This window comes from Morus notabilis, unplaced genomic scaffold, assembly GCF_000414095.1.
Source record: "Morus notabilis unplaced genomic scaffold, ASM41409v2 Scaffold2156, whole genome shotgun sequence".
In the NCBI taxonomy this organism is placed as follows: Eukaryota; Viridiplantae; Streptophyta; class Magnoliopsida; order Rosales; family Moraceae; genus Morus; species Morus notabilis.
This window is the reverse complement of record NW_010361648.1, coordinates 21,379-40,366: the sequence shown is the minus strand read 5'-3', so window position 1 is coordinate 40,366 and position 18,988 is coordinate 21,379. Positions and strand designations below refer to the sequence as shown.

The 18,988-nt window shown below is 31.2% G+C and overlaps 2 protein-coding genes across 4 annotated transcripts; one reads left to right on the top strand and one right to left on the bottom strand.

Annotated features, from left to right (window-relative positions):
- Positions 1 to 10,162: 10,162 nt before the first annotated feature.
- LOC21386231 lies at positions 10,163 to 10,582 on the top strand. The gene has a single exon (XM_010100345.1). The coding sequence runs from the start codon at positions 10,163 to 10,165 to the stop codon at positions 10,580 to 10,582; it is 420 nt and encodes a 139-aa protein (XP_010098647.1).
- Positions 10,583 to 11,171: 589 nt separating this feature from the next.
- On the bottom strand, positions 11,172 to 18,355 carry LOC21386230 (major facilitator superfamily domain-containing protein 12). 3 transcript variants are annotated; one of them, XM_024167127.1, is made up of 13 exons: positions 18,111 to 18,355; positions 16,770 to 16,944; positions 16,239 to 16,308; positions 15,086 to 15,282; positions 14,743 to 14,818; positions 14,561 to 14,644; positions 14,408 to 14,487; positions 13,820 to 13,946; positions 13,351 to 13,410; positions 13,192 to 13,242; positions 12,937 to 13,095; positions 12,592 to 12,724; positions 11,172 to 11,764 (listed from the first exon to the last, which is right to left on the bottom strand). In XM_024167127.1, the coding sequence occupies exons 2-13, from the start codon at positions 16,925 to 16,927 to the stop codon at positions 11,580 to 11,582; spliced, it is 1,380 nt and encodes a 459-aa protein (XP_024022895.1). In that variant the 5' UTR covers positions 16,928 to 16,944; positions 18,111 to 18,355; the 3' UTR covers positions 11,172 to 11,579. The 3 variants fall into 3 exon arrangements, with proteins under 3 accessions (XP_024022895.1, XP_024022896.1, XP_024022897.1); XM_024167128.1 differs by lacking the exon at positions 18,111 to 18,355 and having other exon boundaries at positions 16,770 to 17,252; XM_024167129.1 differs by lacking the exons at positions 16,770 to 16,944; positions 18,111 to 18,355 and having other exon boundaries at positions 15,086 to 15,278; positions 16,239 to 16,274.
- Positions 18,356 to 18,988: the final 633 nt, after the last annotated feature.

Genomic DNA, 18,988 nt, shown 5'->3' with positions numbered 1-18,988 from the left:
CTGATGATTAGGTAATAGTTTTTCAATTATTTTTAGGAATATTATTTAATATATTTTGATTGATTTGTTTATGATCATGCGGATCCCCTTTTTAATATCTTAAACTACGATTGAGCTAATTTGATGAGATTTTAGTGCAATGCTACTTTATATGTACACACTACATAATATATTATGTTATATTATATAGTTTCTATATTTGGATTCAACATTAGAGATTAACACAATTGCCGTCACACTTAATCGGCATCATGCCACATCTACCATATTGACTAGTATACTTTAAACAAAAACAAAGGAAAAAAGAAAAAGAAAAAGAAGGAATTACTTTTTTTTCATACATTTTCAATTACAATGCTTTAAAGTTTCTCCAAAGAGCATGTGGGATCCAACTAGGCACTATATAGACTCTTTTATGAACTGCAACGGATCTTTATAATTTGGTTAGATAGCTAGCTGCACCTCACTTATTGTCATACACGTACACAAATTATACACACACACACAGATATATATATATATATATATATAGGTAAGATCTCTAGTCGGGCACTTAGAAAGTGCCTACCGGAACGGCAGTTGTTGTATAATTCTGTATAAATCGTGTATATTTACATATAAAGTCGCGTATATTTACATGTTAAGTTATAAAAACGACAATGTATATTAATCTTCAAAACATGTATTTTTTATAGTAATTAGTGAACACATAGAATGAAAATATGTATGTTGACTGATTTGTTGTATTTCATATTAAATATACACGACTTTACATGTAAATATACACAATTTATATGTAAATATACACAATTTATATAAAATTATACAACTATCATTTCGGTCGGAGACAATTCCTATATATACATACACATGCAATTATAAGGCCGTTGATGGATTATATGTGTAATCTAGGATACTTCTGCTTTTTCACTATATAATTTTCAACAGAATTCGCTCGTCGGTAGCATTATGCTTGCCAGTGGAATCTTTTATAGTTGCCAACTACCTGGAGGATCCAACAAAGTGTATATATAATTATATATATATATATATATGACTCAGTCGTCGTCACACATGACCCAGTGATCATGGTCATAAAGCATATATTTTCTTAATGATTGAAAATCTTAAGGTGTAAGTAACTCAAAACACTTTATCGACAAAAGAGTGGGGAGAGAGATGAAGATTTATGTGCTTTAGGCTAATATGTAGCTAAGAGATAGTTTCAATCATGACTCTAATATGAAAGAAAGGCCCCACACCAAACTCACGTAAGATATGTTCTGCAGAAAGATATGTATTTAGGGGGCTTAGTCTTTTATGTATTAGCTACCTTGTGAGAAGACATTTGTTATAAAATAATAACGTTGATGAAAGTTTTGAATCTTTCAGCTGATCATTATAGGTATGAAGTTGGACTTGGAGACCAACCAAAACATCTTATATATTAAGAGCTTTCTAATAGTAAATCTTTTCTTGTTAGATAACAGATTCTATTATATCTCAAATAAGTTTCAAAACTAAGGGTCCGTTTAATTTGTTGATTCGAGTTGAAATGTGACTTTATGTGAGAGCTTTTAATTGTAGTAAAAAACTTAGATGTGACTGTTTCTGAGAGCTTTTTATTACAACAAAACTTGAATTTTAAACTCGAATCGGTAAAATGAACGGGGCCTAAGTGTTGCACTTACAGTAATTTTCTTTTAACATGAAAAACTTGTAAACATTTATTTAAGTACTTTAAACGTAAATGCAAATCCTTACAAAATACATACTAACAAAGGAAACCTTGTAATTTAAAACGGATTGTTTGTTAATAAAAACTCAGCAGAATAAATAAACTATTTAATTAAAACATCATGCAAGTTAAATAAACAAAAATAAATATTATTATTATTCTATTGTTATTATTATTTTGCATAACATGTCATAAAGTGTAAATTAATAAAAACTTTATTTTAAAAGAAACTTAATTAAAAATACCTACATCATAATTTACAGAAATCGCGAAACATGGTTTGGTAATCCTATTCCCCGCATCTTAGCGTCGTCATGCACCAGTTCTGACTCCTTTAAGTTTAAACCATGACTTTTAAACTTAACCTAATAAACCTAATAAACAATGAGCTATCACTCAACAAGTACAACTTAACCTCACAAATTAAACCTTTTAATCTTAAAAGCATATATAAGTAATAATATAATACTTGTAAAACTTGAGAATGTGAGTAATAACATAATACTTGCAAATCTTAAAACATGAGTAATAACATAATATTTGTAAATCTAGAAAACATGAGAAACAAAATAATACTTGTAATCTTGAAAACATGGATTGTTTTATTATTTCATCTTTGCATTTTGGGAGAATAAAGTAAATAGCACATTTATGAAACTAAATTAAGTAAATAACATATTTTAAAACTATTTGAAATAAATAGTAATTTAGGGCGTAAATATTTTATTTATGACTACTAAAAAGATTTTTTTTCACGTAAATAAAGATTGTTTACCACGTAAATTATTTTTTACTAGTTATAAATAAAACTTTTATATGATAAATTATTATTTACGATGAATCGTTTTAAAATATGCTATTTACATAATTTAATTTCAAAAATCTGTTATTTTCACTTTTTACATGATCAAAGGGATCCTTAGTGTGCGTACTTGTGAACCACGATAAGAGTGAGATAGTTATTCCCAAACTTACTTAGGCAACATGAAACATGAAACGTGAATTATTGAGATTCGACCATGGGGTCCTATAACATGATAATATAAATACTATAAAACATGATAATATGATGAACTTTAAACTTGATAACTTGAAGAATGCTATTAAAATATATTTTATCATAGAAATAACTTGAAAATATGCGACATGAAATATACCATAAAAATCATGATCTTTAAAACTAGTTCATGTTGCAGTGAGATTAAACTTACTCCTTAGCTTTACTCAACCAAATTTTTCTTCGTGATGCATACTCGAGGCTTTCTCGGTGTGTATGTGTGTCTAGTCTTGTTCATAACATGACATGAATATGTTGAATTATTAGTATTTAAATCGAAAATACATACTTGAATCTAACGTATGAACATATTGTATAACCATGATAATTGCATAATTCATAATCCATCATTAAAAACATCATTAATCATGTAATTTGCTGCCCTATAACACATAAGTGTAGTCACTAGACACAAAACATATTCATAACATCACATAACACCTATTAATCATGAATATCATATGAAGACATATTCGTCGATTTTTACCTGAAAATTCATATAAAATTGAAAACATAACAAAACGACTTGCAACAAACTGTAAATTAAACTAGACATCAAGATCTTTTCGTACATATATTATAATGTCAATTTGGAGTCCGTTTGACCCCTGGAACATCACTTATAAGACATGACTGTGAATCTGAAAATTTCCAACATACAATTATGACGAAAATTCAACTTTAAAATTATAAAAAAAAAAATCACTTTTTTAAAAGCATAAGACATGTCAATAAAATACTTAGAACTTCTATATAATCATGGTATAAATATTTTCGATGAATCTTAAAAAATAAAAATTGATCTCAAGCCTTTTCTTGAAATCTCTTTAAACTTTCATTTTTCAACAATACGAACCATTATTTGTATAAATATTCAACTAAATAAATAGCCATAGTAAAAATAGAATACACGGCACCTGCTTTGAAATTTAAAATAATAACCTCTAAGAGAACCCTAGAGATCAAACAATTAAAAATTGTCACACAACAAATCAATGATCAATCATCATCAGTAATATAATATAAAAAGCCCTTACATGTGTGTCTACCTTTTTTAATAATTAAAAAAAAAAACCCCTAGAATCCCAATATCATGAACCAAATCAAAATTATCATTTTAATAATCCATATTTATATTCATGATTAAAACCACGAAGAACACCAATAAAATTATTTATCACAAAAGAATTTCATGAAATTCATCATCAACCATAAAAACATATAAAAGATTCCTTATCTTAAATCTTCTTATGGAAAGAAAGATTGAAAAGATGATTAAAGAAAGATTTTAAGAGGCTTGACTTGGTGAAAGTTTTAGAAGATGAAGGTTTTCCCTTGAGAGAAAGAGAAATTTAAAGAGAGAGCGAGAGGAAAAAAAATATGTGGCTATGTCTTTCAAGAGGTTTGAGGCACTTTTTATAGATACGGAAATAGTAGAAAATAGGCCAATATGAAAAGCTTAAGAAAGTATATAGGCCAACTTTTAGTTATAGAAATTAATAGGTCATAACTTGTCAAGTTATAGTTCATAACCAGATAAGTTATAGACAAACTTGTCAAGTTATGGTTCATAGTCAGACAAGTTATGGACAAAAATCGTGAATTATGGACAATAACTTGTCAAATTATGGTTCATAACCAGACAAGTTATGGACGTAAACAATAATTTGGCCTATTTATTAACTTGTATAAATTATTGGCCTATTAATTTTAATTTATCTCAAGTCTTGGCCTATTTCCTTCTTTCTTCCTTATAGATATTGGATAGGTTTTAGAATGCGTAACTAGCCCTTAAGCCTATTAAAACTTGTGTTTAAAAACTAACCTAATCGTGGCGGCAGATTCATAATTATGAGAAATATATGGAGAATTCGCGTAACAATTTGAACTCAAAACATGCTTCAATATTTTAACCATACCTTTTTTTTTTTCCTGACATTGGAATTGAGCGATTCAAGATGCGTTAGAAAGATAACGTCAAAAAGATGTACAATTTTATGTGAAATAAGCTTTTCCAAATTCGAACGGTTTAATGGTAAAACATTAGATTGAAAATAATATCATATGATCAGATGAATAACTTGTAAAGAAAACGTGAAACTTGATTACATGCTTGAACTCGTGCTCAATTTTTATTAAGACCATAAAATATAATATATAATAAGACATTAAAACATGAGAAATTCATAACCATAGATAAAAATATAACTATTAAAAACTCATCCATATATATATATATGAATACATAAATATATTTATCATGTAACTTATCGTGATATGTTCGTGTATCATGATACACCGAGTAGCTTCTTGTTGCAATCACCTGAGAGAACTTAAATAATCATGTTAGTAACATTAATCATATACTTATTAATAACTATATTATTTCATTATAATATTTTCTTGAAAATCGTAAAGTTCTAAGAGTTAATTTTATGGGGCGTTATAGTAAGTTTTGGTCCGATTTGAACCGCAGTTTATATATATCTTGTAATTGGGTCCGGTTTTGGATCAAAATGTGGGTAACATCCCAATTGATTTTTTAAACCTTTTTTTTTTTATGGGGATGTTGTGTTTGTTTTGTGACTCTTAAAACATTGTTGTCCTTTTAAGCTATTAAAACTTTAAAGATTGAAAAGTTTATAAAATAAGATATAGGGTTTATATCTAATTAATGTAAATTATGAAAAAACTTTTAAAAATATACATAAAAATCTAAAACATTCCGGACCAGTTTCTCGTTTAGTTTATTGATTCGAGTTTTTAATTTAAGTTGAGATGTGACTTTATGTGAGAGTTTTTATTGTAGTAAAAAAGTTAAATGTGACTGTTTCTGAGAGTTTTTTACTGTAGCAAAACTTAAATTTTAAACTCGAATCGGTGAAATGAACGAAGGGTTAGACTGTTCTTATATAACTGTCGGGAAAGGATTATGATGTGAATCTAAAAACGTACTGAATTAGTTCAGTCAAATAGTTTGCGATCTCCTTTCCACAACCCCAGATATAGGTATAAATAATCCTTATAATTCCAAAAACTTTACAACTTTATTTTCAAGACACAACTTTATCCAAACACCTAATATCTTTTCTTAAATCAAATCAAAATGACTCCTACATACATAACTAAGTTCGAAGTCAAAACTAAATACTGAATCTGCTTTTTTATCCTACTATGGTACTTCCTCTCTTATCCACTGTTACCACCACTTCAAACTTTATTAGATTCTTGAAGTCAGATAATTGGCCAAGTTAAATGTTAAGCTTGATTAATTCTTTGTTCAAATACTAGTACTTATTTCCTTCGAATATATATATATATATATGTATATATATTTATATCAGTACTTATTCAAAAGATGTAATCAAGTTAATTACCAAAAAAGTTTGGATGCCCATCTTGACTTGTATCAGTACTCCACGTAAATTTTTTTTTTTCGGACTTGTAAAAAGATTTTTTTCCACGTAAATAAAGATTTTTTTTCCAGTCATAAATGAAAAATTTACAGAATAAACGGTTATTTACTTCAAATAATTTTAAAATTTACTATTTACTTAATTTAGTTTTATAGTAGTACAAATTCCGAAAAAGGGAAAAACAAGTAAAAATTACACAATCTAACTCTTTTTTGAAGGGTGAATCAAAATGTGGCTTAGTTCTATAAATATCACTTATATGGCTTTTTTTAATTATGTTTCTTGATTATTCTATATTTAGTTTTGGTAACTAATTTCCAGTATCTTGCTAGTGTATTAATGACTTTTGAGAAAGAAAAATTTTAAATTATTCTTTTTCAATACTTACGTATTTGATACTGAGCAAGAAATGTCATAATTTTAAGGATTTGATTCATTTAAAAAGGTTTATGATCCCACATATTGTGGGATAATATATCTACCACATTTTTTATATATTATCTTTAAAATTAATTTATACAATGAATTTAAATGAACCATATCATTATTAAGGTTAATAATGTTATCGTACATAATGCTTAGGCCATATGTAGACCCCGTTTATTTCACCGATTCGAGTTTAGAATTCGAGTTTTGTTATAATAAAAAGCTCTAAAAAATAATCACATCTAACTTTTTTGTTACAGTAAAAAGCTCTAACATCAAGTCACATCTCAACTCGAATTAAAAATTCGAATCGGCGAACTAAACGGGCCGTAGAATATTCACAAATTACAGCATATTTTAATTCCGCATACATATACCATATATCTCGCTATCCAATCAAAGCTGTACTTTTCCAAGTCTGATTCATGCTAAGGCCCAAGCCTGCTTAATTATTGGGTTGGGCTGTACTGATATTGGTGGTATGGCCCATGGACCGATCCATGAGTAATTTCTCTCGGGCCTGTGGAGCGCTCAGCGGGCCCACATGCTCATTCCTCTTTATTGAAGTTTTTAATCTCGTATTTTGCACATTTGCACCTCTAAATTTATAAGATTAAAAAAAAGGAGTTTTTTTTATAATAAACTAACCAACCATCGAGCAAGATGATTGATTATATGTGGCTTAATTAATTTCAAGAATGAGAAGGTTCCACCTTTAGTTGTTCAGAAAATTAAATTAATAATAATAATGATAATAAGAATAAACGTTTGACAATTTTGATCTTAAGACCGAGTATGATAACCAATGTCAAATGAGAATTTAAGACAATATTTTGTTGTCTGTTAGTGAATTAGTTTCCACATATTTTCATAGAAGTGACTGGAGAGCTACAAATTTTTTATTTTTTATTTTATTTATATTTTATTTTAGAGAAGAATACTGCAATTCTTACATATATAGCATCTCAGGTGGTTAGATGCGTAAATATGTGCGTGTCTACTAAGATTTAAATCCTAATAATCTTATTTATTGTGTAAAGTGTGAGTTATAAGCCTCGCACCGTATTAAAAAAAAGGCAACAAAGAAAAGAAAATTAGAAATTATGGGCGCGTTTGGAACTCGCTCTAAAATGATTTTGTTTTATGTATGAAAAGGAAAATAAAAACGTTTTCAATCTCAGACAGAAATCATTTTTGAAAATGCATTTGGTCGTTTTATCAAGAAATTGTTTTCAGTGTAAAAAAATCCATTAATGTCTCTCTTTCTCTCTCTTTACTCGAGAGAGGAGAAAATGAAAACAAAAAATGAAAAATGACTAAAAGTTGTTTTTTATTTCTCTCATTTTACACTAAATCAAAAAATTATTTTTATTACCGTTTTTTGTATTTATCGCGCTAAACGCCGTTTTGAGAACGTTTTCATTTTTTCTTTCTCGAAAAATATGAAAAACAAAAATGAGATCAATTCCAAACACGGCCTATATGTTCCAATTATCTATGAGAGTCTGCATTCACGACTCATAGTTCTTATGTTTCATACACATCATGATATCGTTAAAAGAAAGGTGATTAACTTCTAAAACCTTAATTAGGGACTATTTAGGGAGAGAACAATAACTGACTAATTACTGGCCACCTTAATTGAAAGCATGAAAGGCAACCACCTCATAAAAATGGAGAAGAAAACAGATTCTACCTCTTTAAGTATCTGACTCACTAAAAGTACATTTTTAAAAAACTTTACCCTTTAATTAGTTCTAATCTAAAAGATATAAATATATGGACTAATGTTAAGGGGTAGAAATAAAAAGGAACTCTATTATCTCATTTTCTATTTAAATATTAATATATCATGTTAATATAATTCACATGTTAAATAATGAATAAAGAGAGTGGTAAAAAAAAGTGATGTTAGCTGATGTATATATATCCTAAAAATTAAAGAAAATCAAATTGAAAAGTCAAATGAGGATGAAGAAATTGCCCTGATTTTTCAAGTTTCGTTGGTTGTTATTTCGTAATTTGCAAGACAAGTGTGAGTGTCTTGTTATAAAATGGGTCTTTATTGTCACAAAACAACTAAGCCTTGGTTTAAATTTAGTAGCATTAAAACAATATGACACTAAAGATAATGGCCAGAGGGCATCACATCAAGAAATAGGGTGGGCCCCACATTGGAGCAGGACCTGCCCTTTCTCTTGTAGTGTTGGAGGCTCGCCGAGCCCCCCAAGTATTTTTGGCTCAATTGGCGGTGACCGGTGAGCATAATGAAGTACTGTTTAAAAATACTATCAATTTATCCTTTTAAAAAAATTGAAAAATATAGTATATAGTATGAAGAAACAATACAAATATCGATCCACACTCACTCAGTCTGCTGCTACGTACAGAAATACGATACTGGTAAACAACCGGTTCCTCGTAAACTCGAATGAAATGGTTAACGAAAGATAACGGACTCGTTCATTTTACCGATTTAAGTTTTTAATTTTAAATTTTTACAGTAAAAATTTTTTAAAAAATGTCACATTTAACTTTTTCTGTTACAGTAAAAAGTTCTTAAAAAATATCACATCTTAACTTAAATTGAAAACTAAATGTCACATTTAACTTTTTCTGTTACAGTGCAAAGTTTTCAAAAAATATCACATCTCAACTTAAATTGAAAATTTGAGTCCGTAAAGTGAACGAGGCCAACGTGTATTGAGTTCTACAAATAAAATACTCAAGAGGTACATCAAAGATCGAGTGGACGCTTGGCTCATTTATAAATCTTCTATAATGGATGGAAATATCCGATCAACCGATGTCCATAGCACCTAGGCGAAGAAAAAAGAAAGAAAGAAAGAATTCTAATGGACAAAAAAAAACAACAATAAATGAAACGAACAAGATAAATAAACTAGAACCACTGTCATTACAAACATAAACCAAACTAAAAAAAAAAAAAAAAAATCCAACAACCACAAACAATAATGACAAAGCTTCTAATGAGAATCCACTTTTGTTATTTTACTTTTGTTAACACATATGAGAATCCATATATTCATATAAATGGTCACTATTCTCACAAGACAATAAACTATAGGCTTAAAACCAGTACCATCAAAACAAAAGACTATGAATAAATACAGGGCTTTGACCTATAGTTACAACCGGACACGTGGACCACCACTGCTGGCCAATCGGATGGCAGTTAGCATAATGACGCATTGTAGTTGGTAAAATCTCAAATAAACTGTCTTAATTAATATTATTACTCTCTACCTGCTCAAATGAGACAGCTACATGCTTCTAAGAGGGAAGATCTTGATGATCCATGTTGAAAAAGGACAATCAGAAAGCAGACATTTCACCTTTATGAGATGCTTCTTTAACTACTCCCCTTTTCAATTCCTCACTAAGCAATCTCTCATAACTTCATATTTCACATTTTAAGTCACGAAATCACCAGCGCACATATCTCCAAAGTTTCTCATCACTCTCCCTATGTATTGAGCAGGTTCTTGATTTCTTTTCTCAGCAATGGGAGGCGACAAACGACCTTACGATATCACCATGTCGAGGAGGACCAGAAGGCCGCCGAAAGTCAGAGATGCAAACGAGAACTCCCCGTGGGACTGTCCGCCGAGAGATGTCGCTCATGAAAGCGAAGAGAATGATAGGAAGAGCTTGAAGGAGCTCATCGACGGGGACGAGAAAACAAAGGCGGTTTCTGGGGGCGACGAAGGTGGCAAAGGGAGGAGCTCGCTGGGGCAACACTTTACAGAAGGAGAGAAGCAGCTTCAAATAGTTGGGGTGCAACAGAAAGAGAGTCTTCACGGACTGAAGCTGAAGAAAATGGTGAGTCGCTATGCCAAGGTTTTAGGCTACTTGATGAAGAAAAATAGAGACCCTTCTCTAAGAGACTCCAAGAAAAAGCCAATTCCCAAGTTAATATTGTAGGATTTAGCATATTTTTTGCATATTTGAGATGGAAAATATTTTCCGGATACCATTAAGTGAATAATAGATGATCACTATATTACAGAACATATTACATACTACAACACCTTTGAGGGTTGTTCTTGGAAGACTCGGATTTGTGGTGATGCATATTCTATTCAATGATTCTGATGAATTTTGTGCAGAGATAATATAAGCAATTCAAAAAAGAAAGTTATTAGAACTTGAATTTTGTTCAAAGTTATTAGAACTTGAATTTTGTTCAACTTTTAAGTCAAATATATTTGGTCTTTTGGTTTTCCTATAAGGAGACTCTCTCATGATACAAAGGAGATCAGTGTACCATTCAACTATAAAATAAAAGTTTGGTAAACTTTACAGTTTATATCAATAAATTGGATTCCTCTATGATATGATATCTGTATCGACTGTGTATTCTTAAATGGTATATCTAATCAAATTCATATCAAAATAGAGTTCGTAAATCTAATGAAACTTGATAAAGATCTGATGGCTCAAAGCAACTTATTATGGATAGGAAACTTGTTTGTAGCCTACGGAAGAATGATCAATAAATTCGATTTAACAATAATAATAAAATAATAATAGAGATTTAATAAAATCAGTTGGGATAAGATGTTTAACAATTGACTTATCACTGAAATAAGATGTAATCCACCCACTTCAGAATTGTGATGGACCATCTGTCTAGGTAACTAAAATTAACCCCCTCCCAAATATATACACAACACAACATTAACTGTAGAACAGTAATAACAGGAAAGAGTCTGTAGACGTGATAAAATTACTGAATAAAGAATCGGAGTGTAAATGTTTGAGACTTTGTTGCGTTTGTTAACCTGATCCTAGTCGAACATGCTTCGGCTTTGCCTGCTTGCTCGATCGAAGTTGAGTCATTAGGGTCCGTCTCCGTGTAAATTCCTTGGAAGGTCAGATCTACAGGTTTCTTGAATCAAAAGTTTGTTGTTCATGGACATTATTCCAAGAGTGGCTGCACTAGTGGTTTCGAGAGAGGATGGTTAAGTTTCATTGTATATGTTACTGCCACAGCCACAAGTGAACAAATTGCGGGAACCACACCCAAACCAAATCTTGTAATAGAAATGTGGTAAGGCTTTGAATTGGCTGCCTCCATGGATGAAGAAACATCTCTTTCGATGTCTGTCAAGTGTCATCACATAACAAAAGAACCATCATTAGCGTGCCAAATGAGCTAGTGAAAACAATACCCGAAGAAATAAAATTAATAAAAATGGCTACCGATACTCGTTAAAATATAAAGCTAATATTGGCCAATCTCTTAATAGTTTAAGCTTTAAGGAGAAGTGGTAAACTAACATAGTATCAGAGCAAGAGGCATATAGACCTCAAACTCCTGCCAATGCGATCTCCGAAATAGATAAATCACATTCGCATATGATTCTAGCTTGAGAGATTATGTCATTGTAAAAAAAAGAAAAAAAGAAAAAAATCTCTCTTTCAGCAAACAATGAAGCCCTGTTTTACCAAACTCGCATTCAACATATTCAACTTCAAGAACCAGTTGAACTAAAGCAGCTAGGTGGAATCTATAAAGTGTTTTGCCATGACTAAGAGCAAATTCAACTTTGTATTTATTTCTCAAATTTGTTTTGAATAAAGATTTTCCGTTTCTAGTCCAAAAAATAAAAAATAAATTAAGAAAAAATACTAAGGGCCCATTCTAAATGGAGTAGAAACCATCTGTGCTCTAATACACATCTAAATCTTCATATAGCATTATCACAAATTTCATCCTGCTTATGATTTTATACGGAAATAAGACGTATTTAAGATGCTTCAATACGTGTCTGAGATGGATAGAAGTAGAACAATTATCAGGGATAGATACAAACGCAAAGAACTGAAAAATGAAGAATGCCTGTTACCTTTTCCGTTTTCAAGTACAAATTATTAGTTCAGACAGAGATATTATACCACATAGAGTAAAAACTTGTAGTTTGACTTACTTTGATACGACTGAAGGATAAATAAAGCTACTCCACAAGAGATCTTGTCCAAGAAGCTCAATGACCCACAAACAAATGCACAGCCATTGAGATCGGTATCGATAAGAACGCTTTGCATGCTTACTCCAGTTACCTGTCACATTATGAACATTATGAAGTTGCTATCAGAAATTTATACGGGGATGAACAGCAATCACGATATTTTTCATAGCAGATTTCCATTTTTTTATCCAACTTTGATTTGCTTGTTTTCTTGACTAAATACTTCTTCATACCGAGCTTGTGACATAGGAAAAAATAATAAAAAATTTAAAACTAAAAGAAAAGATGGACTTTTCAGCCTACCATCATTAAAGCATTAGCAACGCCAATAAATATTGAGAGAATGTACATGAAACCACTCATGCTTTTAGGCAAAATGAGGATCACTACACCACAGAAAACCCAGACCATGCCTCCAGCAGAAAAATACCCCTTCAGACGAGGACCGGTCCATGAAACCTCCTATAAATATGAAGAATTAGTGGTTAGAAATGAACAGAACTCATATTGTAGAGATCCTAAAAAAAATGAAAAAAAAAATCAGTTTTAGATGAGGACCTGTAGAGTGACGGATATAATGAAGCTACTAATGTAGATGATAGCAGGAACCTGCTCGCAGTGGTTAAATAAGAAAATCAGTGTTGCATTAATTTTGCAAAACAAATAATCTCAAAAGCCAGTAGAGATTTTGATGCATTGACAATTTTGTGCGCGTACCAAAGCTTTGGCTGATTGGGCCATCCGCAGATCATTAATAACATAGAATGCTAGATACGCCTGAGCAAAAAGAACAAAAGATGTAAGGCTAAAAACTCAAGTTGAAAACAGAAGTGCTCTATTTGGCAAAAGAGGGTGTGCTTCCATGCACTCTCTCACAATTCACTTTTCAAACATCCGGTTAAGTTATTTTGCCGTGTAGTGAGTTGTTCTTTCATTTCTTAATTCTATATATATATATTTCATTTTTAAAGGAACGTACACAATCATGTATCAAAAACTATTACAAACACAAAACATATTGAAAAAGTTGCAACCAAGCCCCTGTATGTGCAAAAGCTCGAGCTCTCTCGTAGTAAACTCTATATTATTGTTAGGGTATTACATATCGTGGAAACTATGTCCATTGTTCTTATGAAGCAAACGAGCATCATGCCACAATCAATCCAGCAATGAGAGAATGTTTTACCTGTGAAACATTGACTACCAGTCTGGTGAGCATATAAACAAGAGCAACTTGATAATATAAAGCTCTCTTGAACCAATAGGACCACGAAATTCTTGCATGGCTGCTTCCTTGCACGCCTATCTTTAATCTGTTTGCAAAGTGAAAACGATTGTTCTGATCAAACTGCAGTTTCATCCTCATTATTTTGTACAAAAAATACGAGAAAAATGAAAAGCACGATTGTAGAAGATCTTAATCATTTACCAAATTTTTCGTACCAAATGATGTTGCAAATGAGTTGTTAATTTCCAACTGGTAAAATACAACTCTTTATAAGTAGTTTCATAAATTAAAAGATGATATTTATCTTCTTTGTAATGGTGTCAAACAGAATAATGTTTCAAACAATAAAGAAAGTATTACAAGACAGAATAAACAGTCCTTATCACTGAGAAAGTAAATTACTAAAGAGAAAATTACAAATTGTAGAATATCCTTTTTCTTTCTACAAAAACAAAAAAGATACAAACTATGCATATAAAATCATATATTAAGACTTCAGTTCAAACTTTTCAATGGAAACTGGACAAACATAAATCGTTAGTGCACCTTGGCTCTCGGGTTCCAAGATGAAATACACCCACAAAGCAGCATCCAATGAAAATGGACACATAAGCAATCCAGCGATACTGCATGTTTTTTAGGGCGGTGTTACAGTCATGCTCAAAAAGAGTAGCTCTTAAATGAAGGAGCTAACTGTACCTGATTTTCGATATTATTATGTGTTTTAGCAGTAGTGACATTGAAGACTACTAAAGCGACCGCATACAGGCTGAGATTGGCGACCTAAGAATTTGAATTCACAGATAAATTAATTGACCTGCCAATAAATCTGTATAAAATGGATAAACATTTGATGTGATTCAATATTAAGGGAAGCTGACCATTGTAAAAGCATTGCGACAACTAGCCAACACCACTCTGCTTGTCGAATTCAGCGTGATACAATTGACCATGGACCTTTTCATGTTTTGAGAGACAAAAACATATGAAAAAGACTTCTTTACTCTTTCCAATCTTAAGGCAAAACAACAGTAATAATAATAACGAAGTTATTATGCTTTTCAACATCCTCAGTAGTTCAGCATTCTTGTCACGTATTGTTATATTCACCGAGGAGAAATCAAATAATAAGGAACAAGAAAATTTTCTTATTTCATATAGATTGAAACTTGAAGGTGCAATTTTTCGTTTCGATATGCGATTCGAAATGGTTGAAGTACTCACATATGTGAAACCTGGGTAGCAGCCCAACCGACATTGAAGATTGCCGCAAATGTGCTATAACTAATAGTTTCCATTGTTGAAGAAGAGGTACCAAAAAGTGTGCAAGGTAAGCAACCGCCAAAGACAGAAGAAAAAGAAATAGCAACCAAAATGGATCCCGCACCGTGCCATACTTTGAAATGTCCAAACCTGTCTATCTATCAAGAAAAGATATAGAAGATGAATATCACTCCAACCAAACAAAGGTTTCAATGCAAAAACTTTTGATGATATCAGAACACTTCAAAATCAAAAGCTCTTTTTACGGTAGCTATTTCAATAATTTTGAATGCCATCAAAACTGCACAAGGACCTGGTTATAACGAAACTTGCATGACAGTACTGAAATTTGTTTTCCAGCATGAATGAAAGTCGATGTCCTTGGTTCTGGACAGATCATAGCAACTATAGGACGCAACTAGTTACCGTCACCAAAAGCTTTATGAAACACCACCTTATTTGCCACCCAACTCCATCCATTTATGTTTAACTAAGGCTTAACTAAGTTCATATAAAGCTGAATTTGGAGTTTGATCACTTCTAGAGGGGTATACGAGACCGAAAAGCTACAAGACTAAATGGTTGCCTTTTGTTTCCAACATTTGGAGGTTATTCAAGAATTTTCCCCAAATTCTACAATATATTTTCCAAGGAATGCCAAATCTTTCTAAATCAAAGCAGAAAACCACTTTTGAAGTATCCAAAAAATGGTTAATGCAGCCTTTAATTGGACAAGAAAAGCAAAGTATCGCAGAAAGCTCATCACACATTAGAAAGGAGGTTCCATAGTCTGTAAACCTCAAATCATCTTACACACATACCTAAGTTTAGCAAAATGTAGAGTTTTGCCTCACACCACACACATAGATATTCTGCAAAATGCAAATTAATCCGACTCTAGCAAAATTCTCTACGAAAACATAATTGCACAAACCTAAACCCACAAATGTCTCTCACTAAAACAATATTTGAAAACGAAAAAAAAGGAACAATCTCAAAAGCAATGTAAAAGAAATACTGGAAAGGCCTAAATTAATATGCATGTACGTGTATCAGATTTCATTTTTTTTTTCTCTCAAGTTATGACGCCACTGGTTTCAAGTTACCAACTCACCAATTCACCAGTAAATATGGTTGCAAATCCATCAGCTATTTGACCGGAAAGCATGACAGTAGCAGCATCCCTATGAAGTCAAATAAACTTACAAATAAGTGTTCATAGTTTTTATTTTTTCAGAAGTATGTGATGAAGATAACAGAAAGAGTAACAATTAAGCCCAATATAAAATTTTCTTATCCATTTAACATTCTAAATTTGAATATCCCACAATCTGACATGGAGATAAACACTAGCTACAAGTTTTTTTCCTTACACAAACAATAAGAGGCTTAATTTAATAGTTAATCTCTTGCTATAACTAAGGAAAACTAAGACGGAGTGTGCGCATCTCTCTCTTCTTTCTCATTTCAGGGCATTCACCGAAAACAGGAACCAACACAACAGACGCACACACATTCTTGCACACATACACACAAGCATAAGATTTCAAAACAAGAACAAGCACTGATGCAAGTCCAAGTAAGGTAGTGAATGAAAACTTTAGATAAAAATAAAATTATTTTTAAACTATTGTCCAGTATATACCGTGGGGAGAGTCCAATATCAGTCAAGAAAATCAATAGATACGTAAACCAACAAGAAGCGGTAATGTCGTTGAGCATGTGCCCCACGCCATAATAGAAGACCGACCATCTTCCCAGAGGCTTGGTGAATGAATCATCATCATCAGAATTATTACCCATAAAGGAATATTATCAAGCTGCAACGAGGAGTTGAAGCTTATGAGAAACATAAACTGCAGCTAGCCAATACGCCAAGAAACCATACAAGAAATGCACATTTATTATTACTTTTTAGTATTTAGAAATGAAAACTGGGTCATTTGACATTTCTTAGAGCCTTCTAATTGGTCACATTTTTGCTAGCAAATAAATAAATGAGCATACATTTTCTCATTCTCCAATCTAAGAAATTCAATATTACCCATAACCAACAAGAGAAAAGAAATATGTTGCCTAATATTCTTCTTTACTAATAAGTTAAATAACTCTAACTCCATAAGTCCAACTAGTCATGCTCAAAAAAAAAAAAAAAATCTGAAACTTCCACAAGAAAATTTGGCATGTTCATTGAAATTAAACAAGAACAGAAAGGAAGACATTTGGCATAATAAGCAATAAGCAGTAACTTATAACAAAATGATTTCTTCCATAAGTTTAGGAAGGAAATTACGAATTTCAGAACTACTTTATAAGTATGATGCTCAAAAAAAAAAAAAAAACAATCAGCATATAAGGATTATTACTAATGAAGTTTACACAAAAAAACAGGAGTATAACACCAAATATGATGTTAGTTCTCCTTCAATATGAAATACTTCTATTATTTGAATGCCTAAATCATAGCCACTAGAGAACATGAAATGGAAACTAAGACTGATTTTTGGAAACATTTGCTTCTTTAGTGATCAAACAGCTCTATAAAAGCCATTGGCAATAGCAAAAAGAAACCTAGTTTTGCAGGGGGCGAAAAAAGAAAAACAAAAAACCAAAACTTCAACCCCAAAATTCAAAAAAAGAAATTATGTAAATCTTCAACACACATCAGTTGACCATAAAGTCCACAACTTTATAGTAAAAAAAAAAAAAAAGTAAGTAATACTGTAGAGTAGTAATTCCATAAATAAACAGATAATAAAACTTATAATGAACACAAATTACACCCAAAAACAAAACAAAAAAAAATAGCTTTTTTAAGAACAACAAAACAGTAAAGAAAATTCATGAAGAACCCAATTCAAAAACATCAGGAACTGAAAAAAAAACCCACATAGAAAACAAAGCAGATTCCCAAACTGACTACAAAAAAAAAATACCAAAAGGAAAAAAAAACAGAGAGAGAGAGAGAGAGAAAGATTGCCCATACCTTATTTTTTCTTCAAAAATATATTTCTCAAGTTGTGTAGTGGACAATGAATGTTATGTGTATCTATGGCTATCAAGTTAGCATATAAGAATCAACAAAGATATGATATTTTTTTCTTATCTAGTTAAAAAAAAAAAGTAATAAAATGATGAAGAAGAAAGTTTTGTACTTTTCTGCAATGTGAAATGAAAATGAATTCTTTACTTCCTTCTCTCTCTCGTCTTTTTTTGGGTGTTTGTGACTTTGCGTTGTGCCGCAAGAAAAGCCCATAACTGATCCACAGAGAAAAACTTGGAGTGTTGAACTCAAAAACTCAAGTGAAAGGACAGTATTGTCCCTCATACACAAGCTTCATAAAACTGAACGGAAAGACTTATGTGCTGATGAATGCACAACTTCATTAAAAAAAAAAAAATCAACGTAAAGCAAACGAAGACTTTTTCTAGGTTGAGACTCTATAAAAAAATTTATAATAAAACACTCTATTTTTTAACGGTTAAATCTATTAAAAAATAATTATGCATGATTTACTGTAAATTTTTAATATTTGTGCGACTTACTGTAAATTTTTAATACAAATTTATGTAAATCTGATTGTTAAAAATTTAATCTAACAGTCAAAATAAAATATTTTATTGGTGGGTTTTTTAAGAGATCTTACCATCATAAAGGCTCCAAAATAAAAAGGGTAATATGGTTCTTTTGCAATATAAATTAGGGCTGGTAATATGGGTCACAATACGATGACACGACTCGAAAACGACACGAATTTTGCGGGTTAGGGTTGAGAAAAAAGAAGTTCGGGTTAGAATTGGGTCGACTTGAAATTGACACGAAAAATACGGGTCAATTTCATATTGCCCCCGCCTAACCCGAAC

Coding starts and splice junctions, on each gene's coding strand:
- LOC21386230 (XM_024167127.1), bottom strand. CDS start 16,927: ATGGGTAATAATTCTGATGATGATGATTCATTCACCAAGCCTCTGGGA. Junction 15,283..16,238: donor CCATATTTACTGGTGAATTG/GTGAGTTGGTAA, acceptor TTTTCTTGATAG/ATAGACAGGTTTGGACATTT. Junction 11,765..12,591: donor TATCCTTCAGTCGTATCAAA/GTAAGTCAAACT, acceptor GACACTTGACAG/ACATCGAAAGAGATGTTTCT.
- LOC21386231 (XM_010100345.1), top strand. CDS start 10,163: ATGGGAGGCGACAAACGACCTTACGATATCACCATGTCGAGGAGGACC.